Here is a 23436-nt window from a genome sequence, read left to right as displayed (position 1 = left end):
GAACTTTCAAGTTTTCGGGGAACAATGGGAACATACCAATGAATAAATGGATGCTGCTCATGCAGTATAATATAAAATGGAATAAAAGTTACCTATGCAATGCCGCGGTCCTAATCCAAATGGCATATAAGCGCAAGAGTGTCTCACAGCCACATTCTCTGCAGAAAACCTCTCCGGGTCAAACACCTCAGGATTCGGGTAGTACTTCTCATCAAAATGGATTCCGTGCACAGGCACTATCACTATCTGCCCCTTCTTTATCATAACCTCAGTCCCAGGCACCAGGTAGTCCGTTTGAGCACATCTTTTCAACTTATCTATGATCGGATACATTCTAAGTGTTTCATCAAATACTTTCCCCATATAATTTAACTCAGATATAGCTTCTAATGATAATTCTCCCTTATATTTCTTTAGGACTGCATCTAGCTCTTCAATTACTTTGTCTTGAATGTTTGAATTCAAAGCTAGTTGGTATAGAAGGAAACCCATAGTAGAAGCACTAGTCTCATACCCGGCTGCATAGAAAACAAATGACTGTGCTGAAATTACGCTATCATTCATATCTAGTTTTAAATTTTCATCGGTCTTAGTTCGGCATTGAATCTCTTTCTGTCTCAAAGCTAAAATCAAGTCCATGAAATCATTTCTTTCCGTAGGTTTCCCTTGTCTTTGATTGATGATTCTTTTTGTTAAATCGAAGAAGAATTCTTTGACTTCTTTCGGGAACTTTGATCCGCCCATTTTTTTAAGTATGCCTGGGTACAGCATGTCTAGCATGGAGCTGGAATTTACTGTGAAGATTTTCTTGTCTATTCTTTTTAACGTGTCTGATAGTTGACCGTATGTGTCCATGTCTAGACCAAACGCGCACGCTGCTATTGTTGCTTGTGTGTATTTTTGTACTAATGAATGCACTTCATGTTCATTATTATCTTTGGTAATCAATTCTACATGCTCCAAAAACTTTTCCGCCCGTTCATTTATAAGATGCAACATGTTTTTCAGCTTCCCTGATGTGAAAAGTGGGGTAAATCGAGCTCTGAGTACTCTCCAAGTATCACCATCAGCATGAAATAGATTAGCACCCATATCTTTTTCTCCAAACTTGATCCCTCTATCAGCAAATACATCAAAATCTTTTATTAAAACATTTTTTGCTATTTCTAAATCTCTAATAAGTATAGCTGGTGTTTTCATCAAATATATACCAACGACTTTTTCTTCAGGAAACTCTTCGTAAAACTTTTTGTACAGTAATCCGACAGGTACTCTTCTTAAGGCAGAATCTTTTAAATTTCCGAAGAACGGGATCGGTTGCGGTCCAGCGACGTTTTTGGTTTTCCAATAGTTTAGTTTTTCAGTGAAATGCCGATATAGAAAATATAATAAGGTTATTAAAAATAGTGGGATGTATAAATGCGGCATTTTTATAAGATGTGACTTACACGGTAAAAGGTGTTATTGATTATGAATGTTGAATGTGACTGTGGGATAATAATTAGCTGAAGAAAGAAAGCTGTATAATTTGCGACGTAAAGTATGTACTGTCAGCAAATAAAACTAAATTATGATTAAAGGTGAAGGTAAGGGAAATATAGTTTATTTTTCAAATAGGAATAGATATTACGATTTCCCTTTGTCTCTCATTCAATTAATTAGTTAAAAGGTTGAACCTTACTAAAATGTGAACAGTTTCATGTGCTTTTTGCCTACTCCATTGGCAGGTGTCGTTTTTTGTATGTACCATGTTAAGATGGAAGTTGTACAAATGTACATGTCCATCATTTTGATTGTTATATTACTTATTATATGTATACATGTGTATAAAGTGACAGTATATATGTAGCATCTGCAGCAGTAGCATCTGTGTTAGTGGTTGTCGCTTTGTGCAAGAAATTCTGCAAACATTTTTTTTCTTCTGCTGCTTTTTTTCGTTTTTCGTTTGCTGTGGGTTGACCAATAAGAAGTGAAACTTGTGCTGTCGGTAGAGTGAGCATTTTAAGTAGGTGCATATAATATTAGCACAAGTGTGTAGAATCCATTTATATCAATAAAGCAGTATGACGTAGAGTAAAACCAGACTATTTTATTATAAATCAGCATGATAGTTTTATTACTCATAATACACATTTTTTGGAGTTGTGCCTCCGCGAAAAGTATAAAAGATTTTTTTTTAATTATGAAGTACGTGAACTTATTCGTCAAAAAGAAGTCTTTTCTATCTGAGCATTTCTTTTTTTTTGCCACTTTTATGAAATGTGATATTTTTGAAAAAAAAAATAGCTTTATCAATCCTACTAGTTAAAAAAATTGTCTCATACGATTTTTTCTTATTTTGTTACCATTTTCCGTCCATTTTGTGTAGGGTAACAAAAGAGGAAAGTAACAAAAATATATGGAAATTCTGGGACACTTTTTGTCTCCCAGTGAGATTGAAAGTACTCGTGATTCTGAGTACAATTGACCTAAAATTCCCTAAAAGAATCAAAATAAAAAAAAAATTGCAAAAAAAGAAATGCTCGTCTTTCGTCATCTCAACACTCACTTCTTTCTCATATCTTCTTTCACATGATCCATCCGTCGTTGTTGGGATTTAGACCTCCCCCTCCGTCTATCTCTTCTTCTTTTGCCTATATGAGATTCATAATCCCTCTTCATTAGGTACATGCTCTTAGTCTGCTAGACTCCTTGCAGCTTAAGTTACCTGTCTTGAAAGAAGTAATTTAATTTTCATCATCGCGCCGCTCGCCATCGACAAGGCCCTCATCCACACACCTTGCTACCTAAATGGTCGCGCACCGTGCGGTTTCTGAGCAATTTCCTCCCGCGGACGCTCCGGCTGTGGAATGAGCTCCCTGTCGAGGTATTCCCGATGAACTACAGTACAGTACAGTATGGGGGTTCTTAAAAAAAGGAGTGTACAAGTTTCTAATGGGTCGGCAACGCGCATTATGTGACACCCCTTGAGTTGAGTTGCAGGCGTCCATAAGTTACGGTGACCGCTTTCCATCACGCGGGCCGTATACCTATTTGCCACCGAAGTGGTAAAAAAAAATAGGGACTGAGTTAACTACATAGACTGTTAGTTTTATTTTTGATGATTTTTTTCATTATAAGTGGGCTAAATGTGAAGTTGACCCATGCAGGTATTGGCTATTGTTTTTATATCTGAATGTTTGTCATATGTATTGTAAACGTGTGTATACATATTGCATGTACAGTCACCGGCATAAATATGTGATAATATCTATAATACCTTGTCACATTAACGTCTTGTTTGAAATGTCATACGAAATTTTCAAATAATTAAAAACGACAAGGTACAGAAATCATCAGTTATTTATGCCGGTGACTCTAATACACACATGTTTACAATACATGAAATGTCAATAGGCACAATAATTGACGTATAAAAGAGCCATTGTGTCCTAACTAGCTGAATAAACGTTTGTATTTTTTATTTAGTAGGTACTGAATGCCATTTTCTCTGGTCCTAAGGCCATATAAACAGATAGTGGTCAGAACCCTGTCTCGGCAGATGAAGATGTAATTATCTGTTTAACTCCCATATGAAGCAGTTAGCGGCCCGGATGGCCCCGGGCCTTGGTGTTATTATTTCAACTCAATCATAACGCACGAAACAGACAATAACTGTTGGTGTAGTCATCTTACTATACTTATTCACTACTTACTTGGCTGGCGCGATAACCTAAAATGAGTTTTGGCCTCCAACACACGAGCACGCCATTTGACTCGGTCTTGAGCGGTATCGCGCCAGCTTTCACCGACGCCGAGCTCACGGAGATCTACCTCCACTCTTCCGCCCAACGATATTTTGGGTGACCAGCAGGACGGCGTCCATTCGGTCTTCCCAAGTAGGCTCTTTTGACTGCACTCATCCTTTCAAGGTGACCTAGCCAACGGAGGCGCTTATTAGGTTTCACCTATTATATTTGGCTCGGCTACTAGTTCCTCAATTTCGGCATTCTTTCGGATCCTCCGCCATAGTCTATGGCTCGTTCAGCCATACATTAAGACGGGGCGGATCACAGTCTTGTAGATCTTACTATAGTATTTTTCAATTTGGATGAGTTCTGTGACACTCCCGGTCGAGGCAAGCGAGTTTTTAGAAAATCTTTGAATGCAGTTTCTTTTTAAAAATAAAGGTATGTCTTATTTAAGAAAAATGAGCCAGCTTACGGATTTAAGGTAGTTACCCCCAGGGCCTGACTTATCTTTCCACCCTCTATATACCTAAGTGTTTTTTTTAAATTTGTTATCTTTGTTCTGTAAATTGTAATAAATAATTCAATAGGTGCAATACAAATACTCTTTATTGCACACATCAATAAAATACAACAATAGGAGGAAAGTGGTAACAGAAACAAATGTAAACGACATGGCAGTCTAGAATAGTTATTTGTTTTACAAAGGCAAAGGGGCAAAGTTGTTGTTTAATCGAACGTGCCAATATTGATACCCGAGCAAGCGAAATATTGCCACCGAGTGAAACACAAAATTTTTCACCACACCAACACGAACAAAATACTGACTATAAAACATCAAACTGAATCAAATCCATATATAGGTAAATTCTACCAGCCAACTTCAGACATCAAGTCAAAATTTGTATGAAATTACTTTGCACTCTTGTGGATAAAATGCAATTTTGCTATCTGTTTTCGAATAGCAAAGCAAGCCTTTACCAGTAGCAAACCAAGCCTGTACACTTGTACAGATTGACTGAGTTCCACGGTAAGCGCAAGAAGGCTTGTGTTGTGAGTACTCAAGGCAATGATATATTATATAATATTATATACATAGAAAACATCCATGACTCTGCACGGGAAGCATGGTCGCGCGATAGACGATAAAATAGCAGGCCGTCCCTATCGCACTATTTGTAAGTGCGATAGGGACGGCCTGATATTTTATCGTCTATCGCGCGACCATGCTTCCCGTGCAGGAACAAATAACTCATCACACAAGTAAATGCCCGTACCAGGATACGACAACCCAGGACCGGGGCTTAACAGGCAGGGTCGCTACCTGTTAGATTTGAAATTTGAACGGTCAGTTGTATTCTACGATATAAAACAAATCTGTACACCTAATTAACATATACCCACCTTGCCCGTCACTCTCCCGCGTTGACTTGCCCGTTTAATTGAATGTATTCAACCAACCAAATACTTTACCAATCATTCCTCGCCTTTATACATCTTACTACAACGATTTAAGACCCATTTCCATACACTTCTAACATTTTCAAGCGCATAAAAAATTGGTACAGTCAAGATATTAATTATAGTATGCGGAGTAAGTGCCAAAAATATGTACCAAGAACCTTACCACATGAGAAATAAAGATGTGTATACATATTTGTAACACTTTAGCCGCATCTATATTTAAAACTTTGAATAATAACTTTTGAAAATATCAAAAATATAATACCGTAGTTCTTGAAATTTGTGATATCTCGTATGTCATAGATATTAAAAGTGTTTTTCAAATGTATTTTTGTTTAGTGATGGTTTTTGTATGTTGGTGGTCAATGACAAGACTATACGTATCCCGCGGCGTTGCGCGTTAGACAATGTGTTTATGTTTGCTTAAGTGTGTATGGTTTTGATGAGAATCGTATTATACATATGTTTGTTTGAGGCCTCTTAATGACAATTTGTAAAGTCGATAGAAGGTTGTGTTCAGAATGATGAGAATATAATGCAAATTTTAACTTCTGATTAGCAGAAACGTCTGCAATCGATGCCGTTAGGCTTAGAATAAATTTAAAAGTGGAAAATGTCTGCCTTGGGTGAGACTTGAACTCACCAGAGGCCGTGAGTTCAAGTCTCACCCATGGCAGACATTTTCCACTTTTAAATTTATAATGCAAATTGTTGTTGAAAATAAGTGCACAGATATTTTTAGACGCTTGGACCATTTAGACACTTATTCTGTAGCGTGTATTGGCTGAATATTAAGAGAGATGAATCTTTCCGGTTCAAGTAGGTAAATTGCCTCTACAAAATACACTTAAAATAATGTACCTAGATAATGAGGAGGCGCACTGACGTTATGTCCCGCCAGGCGGCGCCTGTGCAAGTGTCTATAAGTAGGTAAGGTAACGGACCCAATCATGGACAGTTTAAGAAAAAATTTCGCCTGTTTTTGATATTTCACTGATAAATGTAAAAATTCTACCGCTAAGCGTGTTAAATCTTGAATGTCCTATCCTTCTTTTACATTTCAAGCGTATTGCAGAATAGATACTCCTATTGGTTTCTTCATAGTTAACAAATTAAAACTAGGTGTTTTTTCTCCAATTATGGACGGCAGATCTCCAGTAATGGATCCCCCATTATGGACAGTGAAATAAGTTTAAAATTTTACTTTTAAAGCCAACTGATAGTCAATGAGTCAATTTTATATACCATAAATACAATTCGTTTGGGTTATTTTAACATAGTATTTGTTTCTTGTAAATTTTGGTTTTGTAAATTGTTCCTTGTCCATCATAGGAGGTACGTAGTTTTCGGGTCCAGTAATGGACACTCGCAAAATAACGCTATTTCTTTATATCTTTGGAGCAACAAACTAGTATGTTTTATACCTTATCTCATGCTTAATGCAGTAAGTAAAACGCATTCAAGTTTACACCGAGCATTATTTTTTTATTATTTTATACGTGAACTCAACTCTCTTAAGAACATTACTAAGAATTTGTCCTGATATTTTTTTCAGTAAACTGGTGAATTTTATCTTGTCGCCAAATCCTTCAGAAATAGCCGAATTAGCCGAAACTTCAAAATGAAACAGCTCTACAACTCTAGTTTATGGTACATAGCCGTCAGTTTTTAGAAACTAATTTTAGATACTTATTTTTAAGGATTTGTGTTTTTTTGTCCATAATGGCATCACCGTCCATTATGGGGTATTTCACCTTATGTCACTGTCATTAATATGTGTGAGAGAGAAAAAACATATCTTCTTCTCGCTCTCACGCATGAAATACTTTATCTGTGCAATGGACTAATAAGGTGGCGCCATCTGTCATAATCTTTGAGTGTGCCTCTTCATTGTAACAAATTATTTCCTCGTTGGCTAGCACAATTCAAAGGAATTCAAAGCAAATTACAAGTAGGTATGATAACAATAACTAAGTATCCGTCGAAACACATTTCCCATACACTCCTACTCCTACACCTATGATGATGATGATGATGATTTGTGATCATGTTATCCCTCACTAGGGACATAGGGCTCTTAGAAGAATCTTCCACTTTTCACGATCCTGGGTGACTGCTTCCAAATCCTTCCAGCCTAGTCTAGACCTATAGTATTTAAAAAATATTTTTTATTCTTAGAGACTTACAAAAATGTCTATATTCAAAATATTGTCTTCGGTTACCGCGATAGTTACTCATGAAATAAAACTATGGAAACGGATTAAGTCGCGTATAATGAAATTAAAATACATTCTATATTCAAATTAATTTATATTGGGTTCAATAAAAAAAATACGCACATTTTAGAATGACGTCACATCACACGATTGCTTTTGCGTGTGACGCTATTTTTTAATAATCACATATTATCAGGATTCAATTAATATTAAAGATTTATCACTCACACAAAACCACAATTAGCGCTTACATAATTTTTTAACTCATTTTGAATAAAAAAAAGCCTTATTAGTCTTATTATACGTGATGATGTTGTGCTTTGATTTTCAATTTGACTCAGATTCAAATTTGACACTGATTGTAATTTTTAATCTTGATTTATAATTTGGCCCTGATTTTCATTTTTATTCTGATTTATAATTTGACCCTGATTCTGATCTAGAATTTGATCCTGATTTTGCTTTTGATCCTGATTTTGCTTTTGATCCTGATTTTGACTTAGATCATAACTTTGCTCCCCAAATCGTCCTCTGATTCGGGAGCAAGCCGTTCTTGCTCTGACAAAAGCCTGGCTCTGAAGTATGGGCTTTCGGCTTTTTATTACCAAAACTATTGAAAATAAACATAAAATCGCTCCTATGATAACTGCAAATACAACCCACACTTTAGATTTAGCTGGCTTTATGCTGGTAGCACCAGCGTTTGGCTTTATAGTTGATGTTGATACTTTTGAAGTCACTACATTTGCATTTGTGGTCGATTTCGCTTCTTTTACAGGATTCACAGTTGGTTTAGTAGTTGAATTTGGTCCCTTAGTTTGTATATCTGGTTTGATAGTCGGTTCTGAAATAGTAACGACACTTGGCGTCATAGTCGTAATTGATCCCTTATTACAGTTATTACTAATAATGATACTTGGATCTGCGGTCGAGTCTGTTCCTTTTGGACGTATTTCTTGTGAAATCATTTTGTTGTTTGATATCTCAGTTGTTGCAGCATCAGATGGCGTGAATGTTGAATTTTCAACACTTGTAAATAAACTTGATATTGTAGTTGATAATTCTTCAACACTTGTCCTGTAACTAGATGCAGTAGTCAGGTTTGGTCCGGCATCATCTGTCGCTGTAGATTCTGAACTAAAGTTTGATTCACCACTTGTAAGGAAAATAAATGTATTTAAGTATGTTATAGTACTAGATTCCGTTATATTTAAGTCCTCGATAGACGATACACTAGATATGCTTGAGTTTAATCGGTCCACAGTTTCAGTAGACGTCAAGCTTGTAAATGAGGGATCATTTGTAGTATAAAATGCAGCAGTTGTGCTTGATTCCCCCACAATAGAAGGACTAGCCGATTCTTCCTCAACATACGTAGTAGCAGTTGATTCCTCCGAAATAGATGTAGTAAGATTTGATCCTTTCAGAAAAGCCGAAGTGCTATGGATCAAAGGGATACCCTTTGATCCATAGAAAGGCAGTGGAGTGATTGTTCCCAGGAGACATATGGACATAGATAATTTCAGCAGCATTTTGAAGGCCTGGAAATTGAAAAGCATACTTGTAAAATAAAAATTAAGAACCACTAGCGTATTTGAGCATCTGTGTTGAGTCAGTGTGTGAAAATGGCGTCACTGCAAACATTCATCGATTGCGTCCATCGAGCCCAGAATAAATAGATCCAGATGGACTGCAATGTGACTGCAACATGTGTGGAAACTGCACACCGTCATGCAGTCGGCCTATATTTATTTAACATAATTACAATATAAATTTACAGCTGGAGCCAAAGTATTTACACTGGAAACATTATTACAATGTAGAGTAGGCATAGACGATTGAGAGCTGAGTAGTTGTAGTTACAGGTATTTAGCTCATAAACTATTTTGATATGAATTTATTTTCTGTAAACTCTTAATTAATTTTAATATAAAAAAAACAATGAAAATTAATAATAAAGTAAGTACCTACTTAAACTAAAAGGGACTTGATGAAAGAAATTAAATAGAAATTTTCATTTTATTTGAAAGTATATTTTTAACGCGGAATTAGTTAAATCACATAAAAATACAAAATCTGACTGATGATTTTTATAAGTTAATGTAATTATTATATTTATTAATCACTTACCATGATTTTCGCCCACTGTCACATAACACTATCAAATAACGATTAAACAGGATATAGCACGACCAGTTATATTCATAACTAAATATATTTTATCAAATAACCACATAAAACTGATAGGGAAACAAAATTATATTCCGTCACTCAATTTAATATTATAAAATGACTAATAAGGGAAAATAACTTTAAATGCATGTCAAAATATAAACCTCAAAATGTAGAAGGAAATACCATAATGCATAATTAACTGCGAAAATTTCCTTGTGTGTAATTTAATAATACATTTCAAACTGTCACGATTATTACACATAATTATTTTTAAAATCGGGACTTAATCGCATATGACTACACATTAAACTGACCTCCAACTTTCAGGGACGGCGCGGCGTTGTTCCCGTGGTCTACGAGACCCGATTAAGTCCCGATTTTTAAAATAATTATGTGTTCAATAATACATGGTTTATCGATATAAGGCCTGCGATACACAAACATGCCAGTAGCCTGGGTAACTAGCATGCAAGAATATTTTACGTGGCTGGCATGGGTGCCCTCTATTTCGCCTATCATTAATTCGCATAACAGATTTGGTCTAACATAATTGTTCAGAACATTGAATAAGCATAATATTAAAAATGCATAATTCTTATTTCGCATAACACTGAATCTGCATAATTGAAATTTGCATACTATTATTACGTATAACTTTAATTATCCTAAAATGAATTGCCATACTTACTAACTGTATGGAGCAAGCGATTGGATCAATCAGGGGCTGATTTTCCAATCTCGAGCGCTCGATTTTGAGTGTTTAATTTTATACTGTCTCGCTTACTAAGCATGAAAAAAATAGGGGCAAGTAAGGGACAGTGGGGCAAATCTCGAGTGGGGGGCAGATGTAACTGGTCCATTTCTCCCATGTTTTACAATGTTTGCATTATTAAATAGAGTGTAAAGAGAGTGTGGTTCAAAAAGTGGAATCTTGAGCGTTGCGAGGGTTTCAAGGCACGTTAACCTTCGTACAGCACGTTCAACTCGTTGTCGTCGTCGTAATCGTATGGCGATGTATACAAATACAAGTAACGGGAGAGGAAAACCGAGGAAAAGGTGGATGGATTGTGTGAGAGATGATATGATGCGAAAGCTAGTGAATGCGGGGTCATACCCGTACGATTAAAAAAAAAAATCGCTTTACGGTTCTCTGAGATATCGAGTAACATACAAAAATCTCTCCTCCTTTTTTTGAAGTCAGTTAAAAAATAAAGCAGAATGGACCTACTACATCTCTATATTATCTAATCTTCCAAGCATTCTCAACAAAATAAGTAGAAGAGTTATATGTTATGTTTATAATAAGAAACAAAGTTCTAAGTACTTATATATCGCGTAGCAAGTTAGAACCTTATGTTACTAAGAGAGGAAGTTACAGTAGCTAGCTCATACTTCACAGCGTCTTGGTGTTGTAAGTCACAAAGTTCTAAGTGCTTATATACTTCATAGTGAGTTAGGACTTTGTAATAGTATGGCTGTATGTATCGCCATATAATTGTTGGGTAATAAATCATAATCGTCAGTCAGACGGGAGCCGAAATATTTGCTGAGTCATGTCTGGACTGATACATCATCAGGGATGATGGTCATTGTGGTTCTGTATAGTTTTAGTTTTCCCTGGTGAGTCAGTTTGAGGAAATGCCATCACTCCATTGTAAACGTAGAACTCGAATGACAATGTGATGTTTAATAGGCTCTGTTTATGATAATGATAATCATTCATAAAATACATACACACACACACTAGCAACACATTATACATTTATTTATAGACTGTACCAAAATTTATCTAAATCAGTTTAGCTTTAGTAATGATGTAAAGAAAACGGATTCACAAGACTTAAATCAATCGCATTTATAATAATACTTACTATAAATATATGATCGGTATTTCATTAAAAAGTATGGCGGTAACTTGTATTTAAGTATAAAAAATAAAATAAAATAAAAAATAATTTATTGCCAAAAAAAAAAAATCTACAATCTAAACTTACAGTTTAAGCTTTAGGTACAACATTCTTTTTGGTAACTACAAACATCAATCATCAAGTGGTACAACACAACAGTATAAATTTTATCTTAAAGTAGAGGTACATTACAAAGGCAATGGGTACCAGTCTCAGGCTTTGCTAGATTGATGGTATTATCCAGCCCTGATTTTCAGCCTGGTCCCTCGGGTCGGTGAAGGCGTTTGGCGCTCGCGTATGTGTGTGTGTCTGTGTGTGTGTGTGTGTGTGTATGTGTGTGTGTGTGTGATTTGTGTATGTGTATGTACATAAGAATATAACTGTGCATGTGTTATGTGTATGCTGTATATATATAGTAAGTAATATTCATAGTAGTCTGTGCAATATGTATTTATTATTATACTTATACTTTATTTATTTATTTATTTATTCTTATAGTATATTTAAAAAATAATATAATGAAGATAATATATTAAAAAAAAAAAGAGAAAAAGCAACCCATTTATTAAGTTAAGGGAAGGTTCAGTTTTTGTAACTCAAGCAGGTGTACTTTTACTAGTTTTTTAAATTTTAGTAAGGGTATATGACATCTTAGAGGTGGTGGTAAGTCATTCCATATCTTTGTGGTTGCATATTTGAACCCCCCTTTGAACGATTTAGTTTTATGTTTTGGGATTAGCAAGGAGTTTATTCTATGGCTTCTTATTGGTTTTTTGCTTGTGCTCTGCAGCCAGATTAGTTTCTCGTAGAGGTATGAGGGCTTTTCAAAATCTATGACTTTGCGCAACGTAAATGCCAGATGTAGGTTCCTTCTATTATTCATGTTCAAAATACGCTTACTATTAAGATATGGTGTGATGTGCGCTCGCTTTGGTATATGGTAGCAAAACCTTATACTATACTATAATACACTAATTCATACTCTAACAAATTATTTTCATAGAAAAGCCGCCATTTTTCTATGAAAATAATTTGTTAGTATGTATTAAGTATGAAGACAGTTAAGTAGTATAGACAGTTAAGTAGTATGTATTAAGTATAGTTGTATGAAGACATCCGTCCCGTTTACGGAGAACACTGGTTCGATTCCAGCTCGGGACACTTGGAGGGCTTGGTCACTTTTTCTTATGGGATAGGATAGGAGGCAAACGAGCTGACAGCTCGCCTGATGGTAAGCGATCACTGCCGCCCATGGACAACCGAAACACCAGTGTTGGAGGTGCGTTGCCGGCCTTTAAGATGGGTGTAATGCTCTTTTCTTTGTATATGACATTTATTTCATGTTTATGTTATTAATAGTCTGTATTTCAAATATGAAGGTAATACCACAGAATATATAAAAGTACAAGTAATACTTACCGACGATTTCGGATACATCAATAACTATTTCGCTGGTTAGGTGGGGGTTTGTGGGGTGGAAAATCGATCTAGCTTAGTCTTAGGTCCCGGGGAACGCGAATTTTCGAGTTTTCATGCATTTACTTTCGCATTATCAAACACAAAATACGGTATATTATATGAAGTAGATGTATAAATGGTGTCAGGAACCATTGCCGCCGCATCCCCAACCAATCGGATTGTTGATAAAATAATAGTTTTGTTTATAACGAGGAGATCATTAGACATCATTACGGCGCGAACCGCCCTCCAGCATTAAACCTTTAATGAGATGACCGATCATTATCTTAGTCGATGATCAGGACAATTTTAGAGGCGTATTTGAGGAGTGTCTTTTCAAAAGGACTTATTTCCATAAGTCAACAGAGGTTACTTTTATCTATGTCTTCCTAGACAAATAAACCTTGCAGCAACGAAAATGGAGGGTTAACCCAAGGGTTAAGCCACCAATTTGAATGGAATTTGACAGTTGACAGCCCACTAACCCTGAGTTAAGTGGTTGGTGCAAGTGGGCCTTATAGGAATAAATCCTTTTGAAAAGACACTCCTCATTTAATACTATCAGCAAAGTGGATCGAGTAAATACAATTTTTGCGCACTAGTGCAAGAAATGGTTCATTTCTCGTCAGGTCAAAATTTCGGAGGGCTATCTGTACTGAAAATCGTCGTACGATACGCGTGCGAAAAGAAAATTCCTGTTGATTTAAGTCACTATCTTCGGTCGTGTTATAGTTTATCGCCACTGGTTTCGAACTTCCTTTTTTCCGCACTGGTATCGTAATGTAGGTACATACACACACACACACACACACAATCACGCCTGTATCCCATAAAGGGGTAGGCAGAGCACATGAAACTAATAACGCTTCAGTGCCACTTTTGGCAAATAAGGGGTTGAAAGAAAACGAAACTGTGGCATTCCAGTGACAGGTTGCCAGCCTCTCGCCTACGCCACAATTTAACCCATATCCCACAGTCGCCTTCTACGACACCCACGGGAAGAAAGGGGTGGTGAAATTCTTAACCCGTCACCACACAGGCTACAGGGTATGTAGGTACATACATAATTATATATCAATGCGTCTTTGGTCGACAAGGACAAATGAAGGAAAATATTGTTAATATAATATTAAATATTTTCCTTTCTAAAATATTTATTTTAATGCATGTTTGCATTACATACTTACTCCTTTCAAACAATATTTTCAGAGTCTAAGAAATCATTACTACAATTTTTTTTCGAAAGTAAATTATAAACATTTCTTTGATCAGAATTGAATCGACGAATCTACAATTAAATTTATTCTAAATAATTCTGTTGAGTCATGTAGCCATAAGGATAATATTGAGTTCGCAAAAAGTATATCGTCCGAGCTTTGTTTAGCGACTAAACGGTCGATAAAACGATAAAAGGACGAGGCGATAAGGATCTTTGGGTGTATTTTGTTTCAGTGTGGGTGTCGTAGTGATGGGGTAGGACTGATGTAGGCATTAAACTTATTTGTAGGGAAAAATAAATAAATAAAACTAACCTAACCACAAAATTAAAATATTGAAAAATATCCCGACCGCGACATAGTGGACCGATTTTCATGAAACATGGCTAAGAACACTCCCGACTAACTCAGCTTTCAGACAAAAAAAAGTAAATCTAAATCGGTTCATCCGTTCGGGAGCTACGATGCCACAGACAGACACACACACAGACAGACAAACAGACTGACAGACAGACAGACAGACAGACGGACAGACGGACAGACAGACAGACAGACAGACAGACAGACAGACGGACGGACAGACAGACACGTCAAACTTATAAGTCTTATAACACTCCGTCGTTTTTGCGTCGGGGGTTAACAACAGGGGGGCCTGTTCAACAAAGAAATATTGACGCTGAGCACAGAACTAGATTTAGATAGAAGAAACAAGTTCATCTATTTGTATAGGGGCCAAGCGTATCAGATTTTGTACTGAAGTTGTTACTTGCCTGTGATTTTAAATATGTCTCAGGCCCTTGAGTGTTCATAATTTTCGTGCTGCTGCAATTAAATATCACATAACGAGGCATTTTTTAACCCCCGACGCAAAAACAACGGGGTGTTATAAGTTTGACGTATCTGTCTGTCTGTCTGTGGCACCGTAGCTCCCGAACGGGTGAACCGATTTCGATTTCGTTTTTTTGTTTGAAAGCTGAGTTAGTCGCGAGTGTTCTTAGCCATGTTTCATGAAAATCGGTCCACCATGTCGTGGTCGGGGGTTTTATCAAAATTTAAATTTTGAGGTTAGGTTATTTATGTTTTTGTTGACTTCAACTTACAAAAATTGACGCCCGAAAGCTGCGAATAAAGACGGTCAACTCAGTGGATTTTACTGAGTTCATTTGACACGCTAAGTAGATACGTTTGCTTGATCTATTTTGTATATGACATCTGTGACGCTGAGTATAATGATGTTACTTATCAACCCAGAAATCGGCACACAATTGTCAGCGTCAAGTGTACTAAATGTCACTGCAGTGAATTAGGTCTCTCAGATAGTTCTATACAGTTTCGGACGAAAAGTTAGTTCACAGTTTCACTTGAAAAAAATAAGAGATTTTTTCTTAAATTGGTAATATTTCTCAACATTAGCACAGTATAATCAAAAGTACTATTGTACAGCATGGCCACTCCCATTCCCCGCTGAAAGTGCCGCCCACCCCCTCTCGGTTACCTAACAGTTACCGCCTGTCAAAAATGCGAACAGTCAACCTGTCATATTTCACTCATACAAGCATAGTACGCGTTCACCTACACGAGCTTAGACTGTGTGCTAGGAACGCGCCTCTTTCATATATTTGATCGCCAGTGTCCGAGGTGTGGTGTGTCATTAGTTGAAATTGAATGACCGAAACGTAGATATTATCTTTGGAAATGCCACATCATTAGTTCCTCGTTTGTGGCACATAAAACGAACTGTCGCGGAGTTTATGGTCAGTAAGGTCCACCCGAACATAGTATCCTGGAAGGGTACAATTACAAGACCCACACAGTTATAATTTAATGCTTTTACAAGTTCGCAGTTTGCTTATTGAGAAAATAAGGGACCCACTTACTCGTATTGCAAACTTTTGTTTAGGAATATACATGTTATTTCGATGATTTTTTTAAAACGTATATACCTATTGTAACTAAGACTAAGCATATTTTTAAATTAAAGGAAAAATGGAAAAATTCACACCTCCGGCAGGACTCGAACCTGCGACCTTTGGCCTTGCCGGGGCCATCCCGCGCTTACCAACTGCGCCACGGAGGCCTGCTGGATGTGTGCGAATTTATCCATGCCTTCCCTCAATTCTCAACCGCCTTAGGGTGGCGTTATAGCAAACATCTACCCGTAAGAATAGATCTTAACAGGCACTGGAGTCTCAATTTACATGGATTGGTGCGAATTTATCCCTTTTCCCTACTGCACACATCGCTGGACACAAGTGTAATTTTCTGTTTTTGTGTATATAATTTTCGTAGGATGTTTTTGTGTTTGTGTTTTTATTATCTGTTTCTCATTTTTTTTATTTCACCATTTTGTCCTGTGTATGTATGCTGTACTGAATAAACGTCTTTTTCTTTCTATCATATCAATATGTGTAGATATCCTGAAACATTTCTGCCGGCGTATCGTACTTCTAATTTTATCACTTATCTACGTGGATAAGACATCTGTCACGCTTTGGCAAGTATGTCAGTGTGAGAGTGAAAGATGTCTTATCCACTTGGATAAGTGATACAGTTGGAAGCATAGTACGCCGGCTGGTGGAAACTCAGCCAACTAACAAATCAAAAATATGCTCAAAATCTCTTGTGGAAACGCAGCCTCAACACAAAACACAGTCATTGACCCTAAACCTAATCACACGCACAAAGACCCGACTCATAACTCGCGAACAAACACTTGGAAGCGTGACTTTTAATATCTTTATCCGTTTTAAAATATCAAATTATAATATTAAACATTCTCAGGCGAGATTCATTTATCAGAGACGTACAAAGGACCCCCGTTGGGAGGGGACAGTGGAGCTGATATACAGTACGTCATCTTTCCATCTAAGATACTTTTCAGTACAGATGGTGTTTTTTTTTTACGCACTAGTGCGAGAAGTGGTTCATTATACGCCAGGTCGAAACTTCGGAGGGTCATCTGTCCTGAAAAACTTCGTATGATATACGTGCGAAAAGGAAATTCGTAACTCGTGTCGATTTAAAACACTCCCTTCGGTCGTATTTTAATTTATCGCCACTCGTTTTGAACTTCCTTTTTTTCGCACTAGTATCGTAATGTAGGTACCTACTATTTTATGGTTTCAGTGCCACTCTTGACAAATAGAAGGGGTTGAAAGAAAACAAAAATATGACATTGCAGTGACAGTTTGCCAGTCTCTCGCCTATACACCACACTTTTACCCATATCCCACAGTCGACTTCTACGACACCCGCGGGAAGAAAGGGGGTGGTGAAATTCTTAATCCGTCACCACACCAAACTTGATTAGCTTCATGTGTTCTGCCTACCCCTTTATGGGATACAGGTGTAATTTACAAACTAATATTTGCATGGTATAATGGTGAGGTAAGCTATTTCGCCTAATTTTGTTGTGAATATCTGCAACATCAGGGAACTGCCACAAGTGTCTTAGTCTAACATGCTAGCAACCATTCTCATTAGCAATCATGTTTCAGGCAATGCAAATAGAATAAAGGATTGTTAATTGTTGTACAAAATTGAAGGCCTAATCTGGGAAGTGTTTTTTAATTTCCATTTCCCTGACATTTATGACATTATCATGGCGTTTAGCAATAAAAATAGGCACAAATTATATATCAAAATTAGTGTACACATACCTGCGTTTTCCAAGAAAATAATAAACTACTTTACTTGACTTGTGACTAGACTCAGAGAATGTTAGTAGTGACGTGAACATTTCAACAAACTAAGAGGTTCAAATCAGAATGGTTAATATTTTTCGTGTATTTAACGCGATGACATTTAGAAGCATGTGACCTGCTGTCCCTGTCTCTACTATGTCCTCACAGCACCAAACCATACCTCAAAACCACACTACACAACCACTTTACAATTCCCCCTCTCCCTCCTTATCCAACCCCCCACACCAGAAAGAGACAACAAGCTACCAACCTCACCAAACAAACCCAAACAGTGAGGTGTCAAGTATGGCTACCTTTTTACAAATGTGTCTTGATAACTATATTAAACGTATAAAAATGTTTGTCCGTCTGTTTTTTTGTTTGTAGCTTGTTACTATGTTGGGTTTTTATTGTGTTTTGACGTGATTGGCTGTTATAGGTTTTGGTTTGAAGGCTGTATCTTTTTAATTTGATTAGTTTATTGGTTTTTTAAAACTTAATTATGTGGGTGCGAGTTATAAAATTGCATTGACCTCAGTAATTATGCGTTTAAAACATGTTAGTTAGAATTAAGATAATGTCTATAATTTTTATAACGAGAGGTTTTTTTTTCTCTTATATGTACTTTTAATTAACTTTAACATCTTCCTGACTAATTGGAATATTAAAAATGTTAGGCAAGTTAATGACAAGTTTTAATACATTACATAATTATAAGCTGTCTCACAAATCATTTAAATTTACTTTCAATTTGATTTTAAAGTAAGGTCTATAGGTTTTTGCAAATATTGTCATGTTTCGTTTTCGTACATTTTTTTTGTTTTTTGCTCATCATTAAATGCATTAGGATTACTTAGTTTCCACCTTACAGAAGACCGCAGCAATATAACACTAGACTTTACTCATAATATTGGATTCCTACCGACGAGTAAAGAGCTCAACAGCACTTCTGGAGTAGCGTAGGTTACAGACAGACAGACGGACAGAGTCGCACCATAAATGCGTTTTCACATTATCCGATAAATATCGGATGTAGGACCGATATCCCATACGTTACAGGCGCCATCTTGGATTTTTTCCATTGAAATCCTTCCGATATAGGATCGGATAATGTGAAAACGGACTAAGGCTTTGTTTTGTACCTTTTTGGTATAAAAATAAGTAATTCTTTGATTTTTTTATACTACGTCGGTGACAAACAAGTACACGGTCCGCCTGATGGAAAGGCCTGGTCACCGTAACCTATGGACGCCTGCAACTCAAGGAGTGTCACATGTGCGTTGCCAACCCATTAAAAACTCATACACTCCCTTTTGCTGTGTTAAGTATACACAGCAATAACCTAACCACAAAATTAAAGTTTTGAAAAAAACCCCGACCGCGACATAGTGGACCGATTTTCATGAAACATGGCTAAGAACACTCCCGAGTCCCGACTAACTCAGCTTTCAGACGAAAAAAACTAAATCTAAATCGGTTCATCCGTTCGGGAGCTACGATGCCACAGACAGACACACACACAGACATACAGACAAACAGACAGACAGACAGACGAACAGACAGACACGTCAAACTTATAACACCCCGTCGTTTTTGCGTCGGGGGTTAAAAAGGAGTGTGTACGTTTCTAATAAGCAAAGCCATAGGTCACAACTATGCCCCTAACAGTCCAGCCTCCACATTACCCGCGCAACTTTAATAAATACACCCCTTTAATAAATCCCGGGTACGATTCGGGACGGTTTTATTTAGCTTAAAGTAAATATTTTATGTGTGACGAAGCCTGTTGCGGATATCATCATTGGTTTGTTTGACAAAAAAAAAAAAAAAAAAAAATACACTCATTCACGTTAACATCATGATTTGTCTCACTTCACATAGTTAAATATAAACCCTATGCCATTTCACTATGGTTTATTTTAACTTACTAGATGATACGCAAGATAGTACGGGCATAATCATTTATATGTTATTTTATTTTAATGGAATATAATATTGTCAAGTTGTGTGCGAAATACGACTTAATGCTCGTATGTTAAGCGTTTTATAGGGCTAGTTTATTATAACGACTGAGAGAGAGATAGATAACTTAGAAAGAGAGGTAGGTGAGCAATTGAGCATTTCTTTTTTTTTTGCCACTTTTATGAAGTGTGATATTTTTGAAAAAAAAAAAATGCTATTTCTACTCAGAATTACTAGCTTTTTCAATCCTAGTAAGTAGTTAAAAAAATTGTCCCATACGATTTTTTCTTATTTTGTTACCATTTTCCGTACATGTTGTATGTAACAAAAGTGGAAAGTAACAAAAATGTATGGAAATGTACGGGACACTTTTTGTCTTCCAGTGAGATTGAAAGTACTCGTGATTCTGAGTACAATTGACCTAAAATTCCCTAAAACAATCAATTTTTTTTTTATTGGCAAAAAAAAGAGAAATGCTCAGGTATGTAATTTTATCTTATTACTTGCAGAGTTAGTCTCAAATAAGTTAGCACCGATTTTGATAGCTCTGCCTCTGCAAGGATTGAGTAAAAGTCATATTTAAATAGAAATTTGACATTTCAAATAATCGAGGCCGGCAAAACCGTTGCAAACTTTATTATTTACTAGCTTTTACCCGGGGCTTTGCTCGCGTTAGAAAGAGACAAAAAGTAGCCTATATCACTGTCCATCCCTTCAACTATCTCCACTTAAAAAATCACGACAATTCGTCGCTCCGTTTTGCCGTGAAAGACGGACAAACAAACAGACACACACTTTCTCACTTATATTTTTTATACAACATATATATATTTATTATTTATATAATGTTAGTATGGATAGACTCTAAGAATCACTCTCACACTTATTTCAGACCATAGAAATAAATATTTCTGTCAGCAATACAACACACATACCATCCATCGATATCATATGTACTCTCAATTACCAACGACCTCTATGGATCAGCGATTTATAACAAATCAGAAGCCATCACGTCTCACAATGGCCGTCTTAGGTTCATTAGTCATGTGGAGGGGAGGGGGGGGGGGGGGCTACCGTGGCTACAACATCATTACCAGTTCAACTATAAAAGAGCAAATGGCTACTAAACTTATGCCTTAGTATGGTAGGGTGACTGTGGGTTTGAATTTTGTAGGATAGTCCTTATCTATGATGCAGTTAAATTGATAATAGAATAGAGTAGAAATCATTTATTCGTGGTACACATTACAATACAAACTCTTCTTCCTCCTACCCTTATCCCACGTTATGTGGGGTCGGTACAACATGTCTTCCTCTTCCATTCTCCCCTATCTTTCGTCATCTCAACACTCACATCTTTCTTTCTCATGTCCTCTTTCACACAATCCATCCATCGTTGTTTGGGTTTACCCCTCCCTCCCCATCCATCAACATTCATCTCCAACATTCTTTTAACTAAACTAAACTAAACTAATTAAAAACCTCTAAAACCGCGTGGATTCTTGCCAATAACAACCCTATAGGACAGAAATATAGAGGCCACTTCAAAGACAATTTTTTCATAGCTCTGAATGTCTTTTAAATGAGTCCAAAAATATCTAAATGTGGAGGCTAGTTTAAACAAGTTTTTTTGCAAAAATTTTATTTTTGGCACAAGCTTTTGGCGCCGACTGAAGCTTTCTTTCAACAGCCATCCACTGCTCTCAGATACGTTTCTAAAAACCCCTTACTCGATGGGGATATGACGTTTTATAACAGAGTTCCTATGACAACCTTTCTGCTCCATCATCAGATCAGCTCCATGTGAGAAATTTCAGCTCAATCGGAAACCAGGAATTGGGTCAAATTTAGCTTCTACGTTTTGACCCAAACTAACATACTAACAAGGCAAGTTGATTAAAAACTTGTAAAAAAATTGTACATAAGTATAAATACCCAGTATATTAGTTACATTATCGGTGAAGCAACTTCTGTTAATATTCCTTTTATTTGCCTTTTCCATAAATGCTTCCTTCCGTATTTCATCGATTTTTTTGTTTCCTTCTTTCATTTTTTTCTTCAACTTTCTTTTGAACAATTGTGTTGCTTCGCTAAACTTCAAGAAACTTTAAACTTTAAAATCGGGTAAATCCATTGTGCTTTAAGGTTGATTATGTAGGTATAAAAATATTAAGTATATACTTAATCTGAAAAATAATCAACCTTAAGGCCGATAGTCCACTATCATATGTTTATCATAGAAATATGATCATATGTCTGTACTTATGCCTCCCTTTTTCTCCGTGAAGAAAAAGGTCGGCATGTGGCCTATGATCATATTTATATGATAAACATATGATAGTGGACTATCGGCCTAAATCAGAATGCATTTACCCGAGTTTAAAGTTAAGCTACATAATTATAGTCGGGATGTAAAAAAATATTTTAATAAATAATTGCAATACTTTTAAGTTGAGACTATCCCAAAATACAGGTAACGAATGGTCACCCCGTCTTAACTGCTTGAATAAACATCGTTAACAGTGATAGATATGGGTAGTTATGAAAATAAACTAAAAGATACTATCCTAACGAGCTACTCTACCAAAAAACATAACTTCACGACCAATATCACAAACACTGCATCCATTGCTGCTTTTCAAACTGTTTATTTTACATTAATATAAACTTTTAAGATTACAAGCGACTTTTTTCTGTCTTTTGTACCTGTTTGCACACGATGTATATTCTAATTTCATTTAAATAACGTCATTGACTGCTTTATTTAACTTTCGTTTATATAATTTATAAATACGTCGGCGCTTTAGAGCAATTAGTAGCATTTTCGCTCACTAGATGGCGTTATAATCAATTTGCCTAATTCAAAATTTTAAATTTAGAATTAACCGTTGGTATGAAAGGAGCAATGGAGCTGAGACAGTACTGTGAAAACGTTAGAGTTTTGGAAGATTTAAGAATTGGTAGAGGTTTTGGAAGATGCCCCGCTGTGACGTAATAATTCTAAGTTCATCCTTTTCGTATCAATTGAAAACATGTTGCGTTCGTCTCTTTTTCTCATACACAAACAGTTTAGTGCTGTGATTGATCTTAGTTTACTAAGGAATAGACATGACTTTAACAAATACAATCTGAGACCTTTCAAATGCTTGTATTTTACTAATTGAGATAATGTATAATATGTATTTTATAATAACAGTAAAATATCAGATTATGGTACATTTGTATTTAATGAATACATGCTTATAAAATGAAGCTTTTGGCAAAATGTTTTTTTTATATATTTACCACAGCATTGTTTTTAAAATTTAAAGAACGACTTGTCAGCTTTTTATTAGTTTATAGTAGTAATCACTTTATTGTGTAAAACAAATTTATATACAATTTACAGTTATACATATGCAGATATATCACATGACTTGACAACTTAAAAATTAGTACATATACACCGTGTTTCACTTAACACTAAAAACCTGAAAACAGTTTGTTCAGAATCGAGAGTAGAATCGATTGAGTTATATCTTGATGGGGGTAATATTTTTATTTAAATTAGTATTATTAGTTATTTTTTACGTGCCTATTCTATTGTACTCGTAATACAACATTGTGTATATCGCATTGCTAGA

General features: G+C 36.1%; 2 protein-coding genes across 2 annotated transcripts; both read right to left on the bottom strand.

Moving 5' to 3' along the window:
• Window positions 1–57: 57 nt before the first annotated feature.
• On the bottom strand, window positions 58–1464 carry LOC125238164 (cytochrome P450 6B1-like). Its single transcript, XM_048145435.1, has one exon. It carries the CDS (start codon window positions 1426–1428, stop codon window positions 58–60), a length of 1371 nt encoding a protein of 456 aa, XP_048001392.1. The 5' UTR covers window positions 1429–1464.
• A 6062-nt stretch (window positions 1465–7526) lies between these two features.
• Window positions 7527–9599, bottom strand: LOC125238471 (cell wall protein DAN4-like). Its single transcript, XM_048145831.1, has 2 exons — window positions 9539–9599; window positions 7527–8949 (listed from the first exon to the last, which is right to left on the bottom strand). The coding sequence occupies exons 1-2, from the start codon at window positions 9539–9541 to the stop codon at window positions 7777–7779; spliced, it is 1176 nt and encodes a 391-aa protein (XP_048001788.1). The 5' UTR covers window positions 9542–9599; the 3' UTR covers window positions 7527–7776.
• Between the last annotated feature and the right edge of the window lie 13837 nt (window positions 9600–23436).

This window comes from Leguminivora glycinivorella, chromosome 23, assembly GCF_023078275.1.
Source record: "Leguminivora glycinivorella isolate SPB_JAAS2020 chromosome 23, LegGlyc_1.1, whole genome shotgun sequence".
NCBI lineage: Eukaryota > Metazoa > Arthropoda > Insecta > Lepidoptera > Tortricidae > Leguminivora > Leguminivora glycinivorella.
Note: the sequence above shows the minus strand (reverse complement) of the source record. Positions and strands in the feature narration are given on the sequence as shown.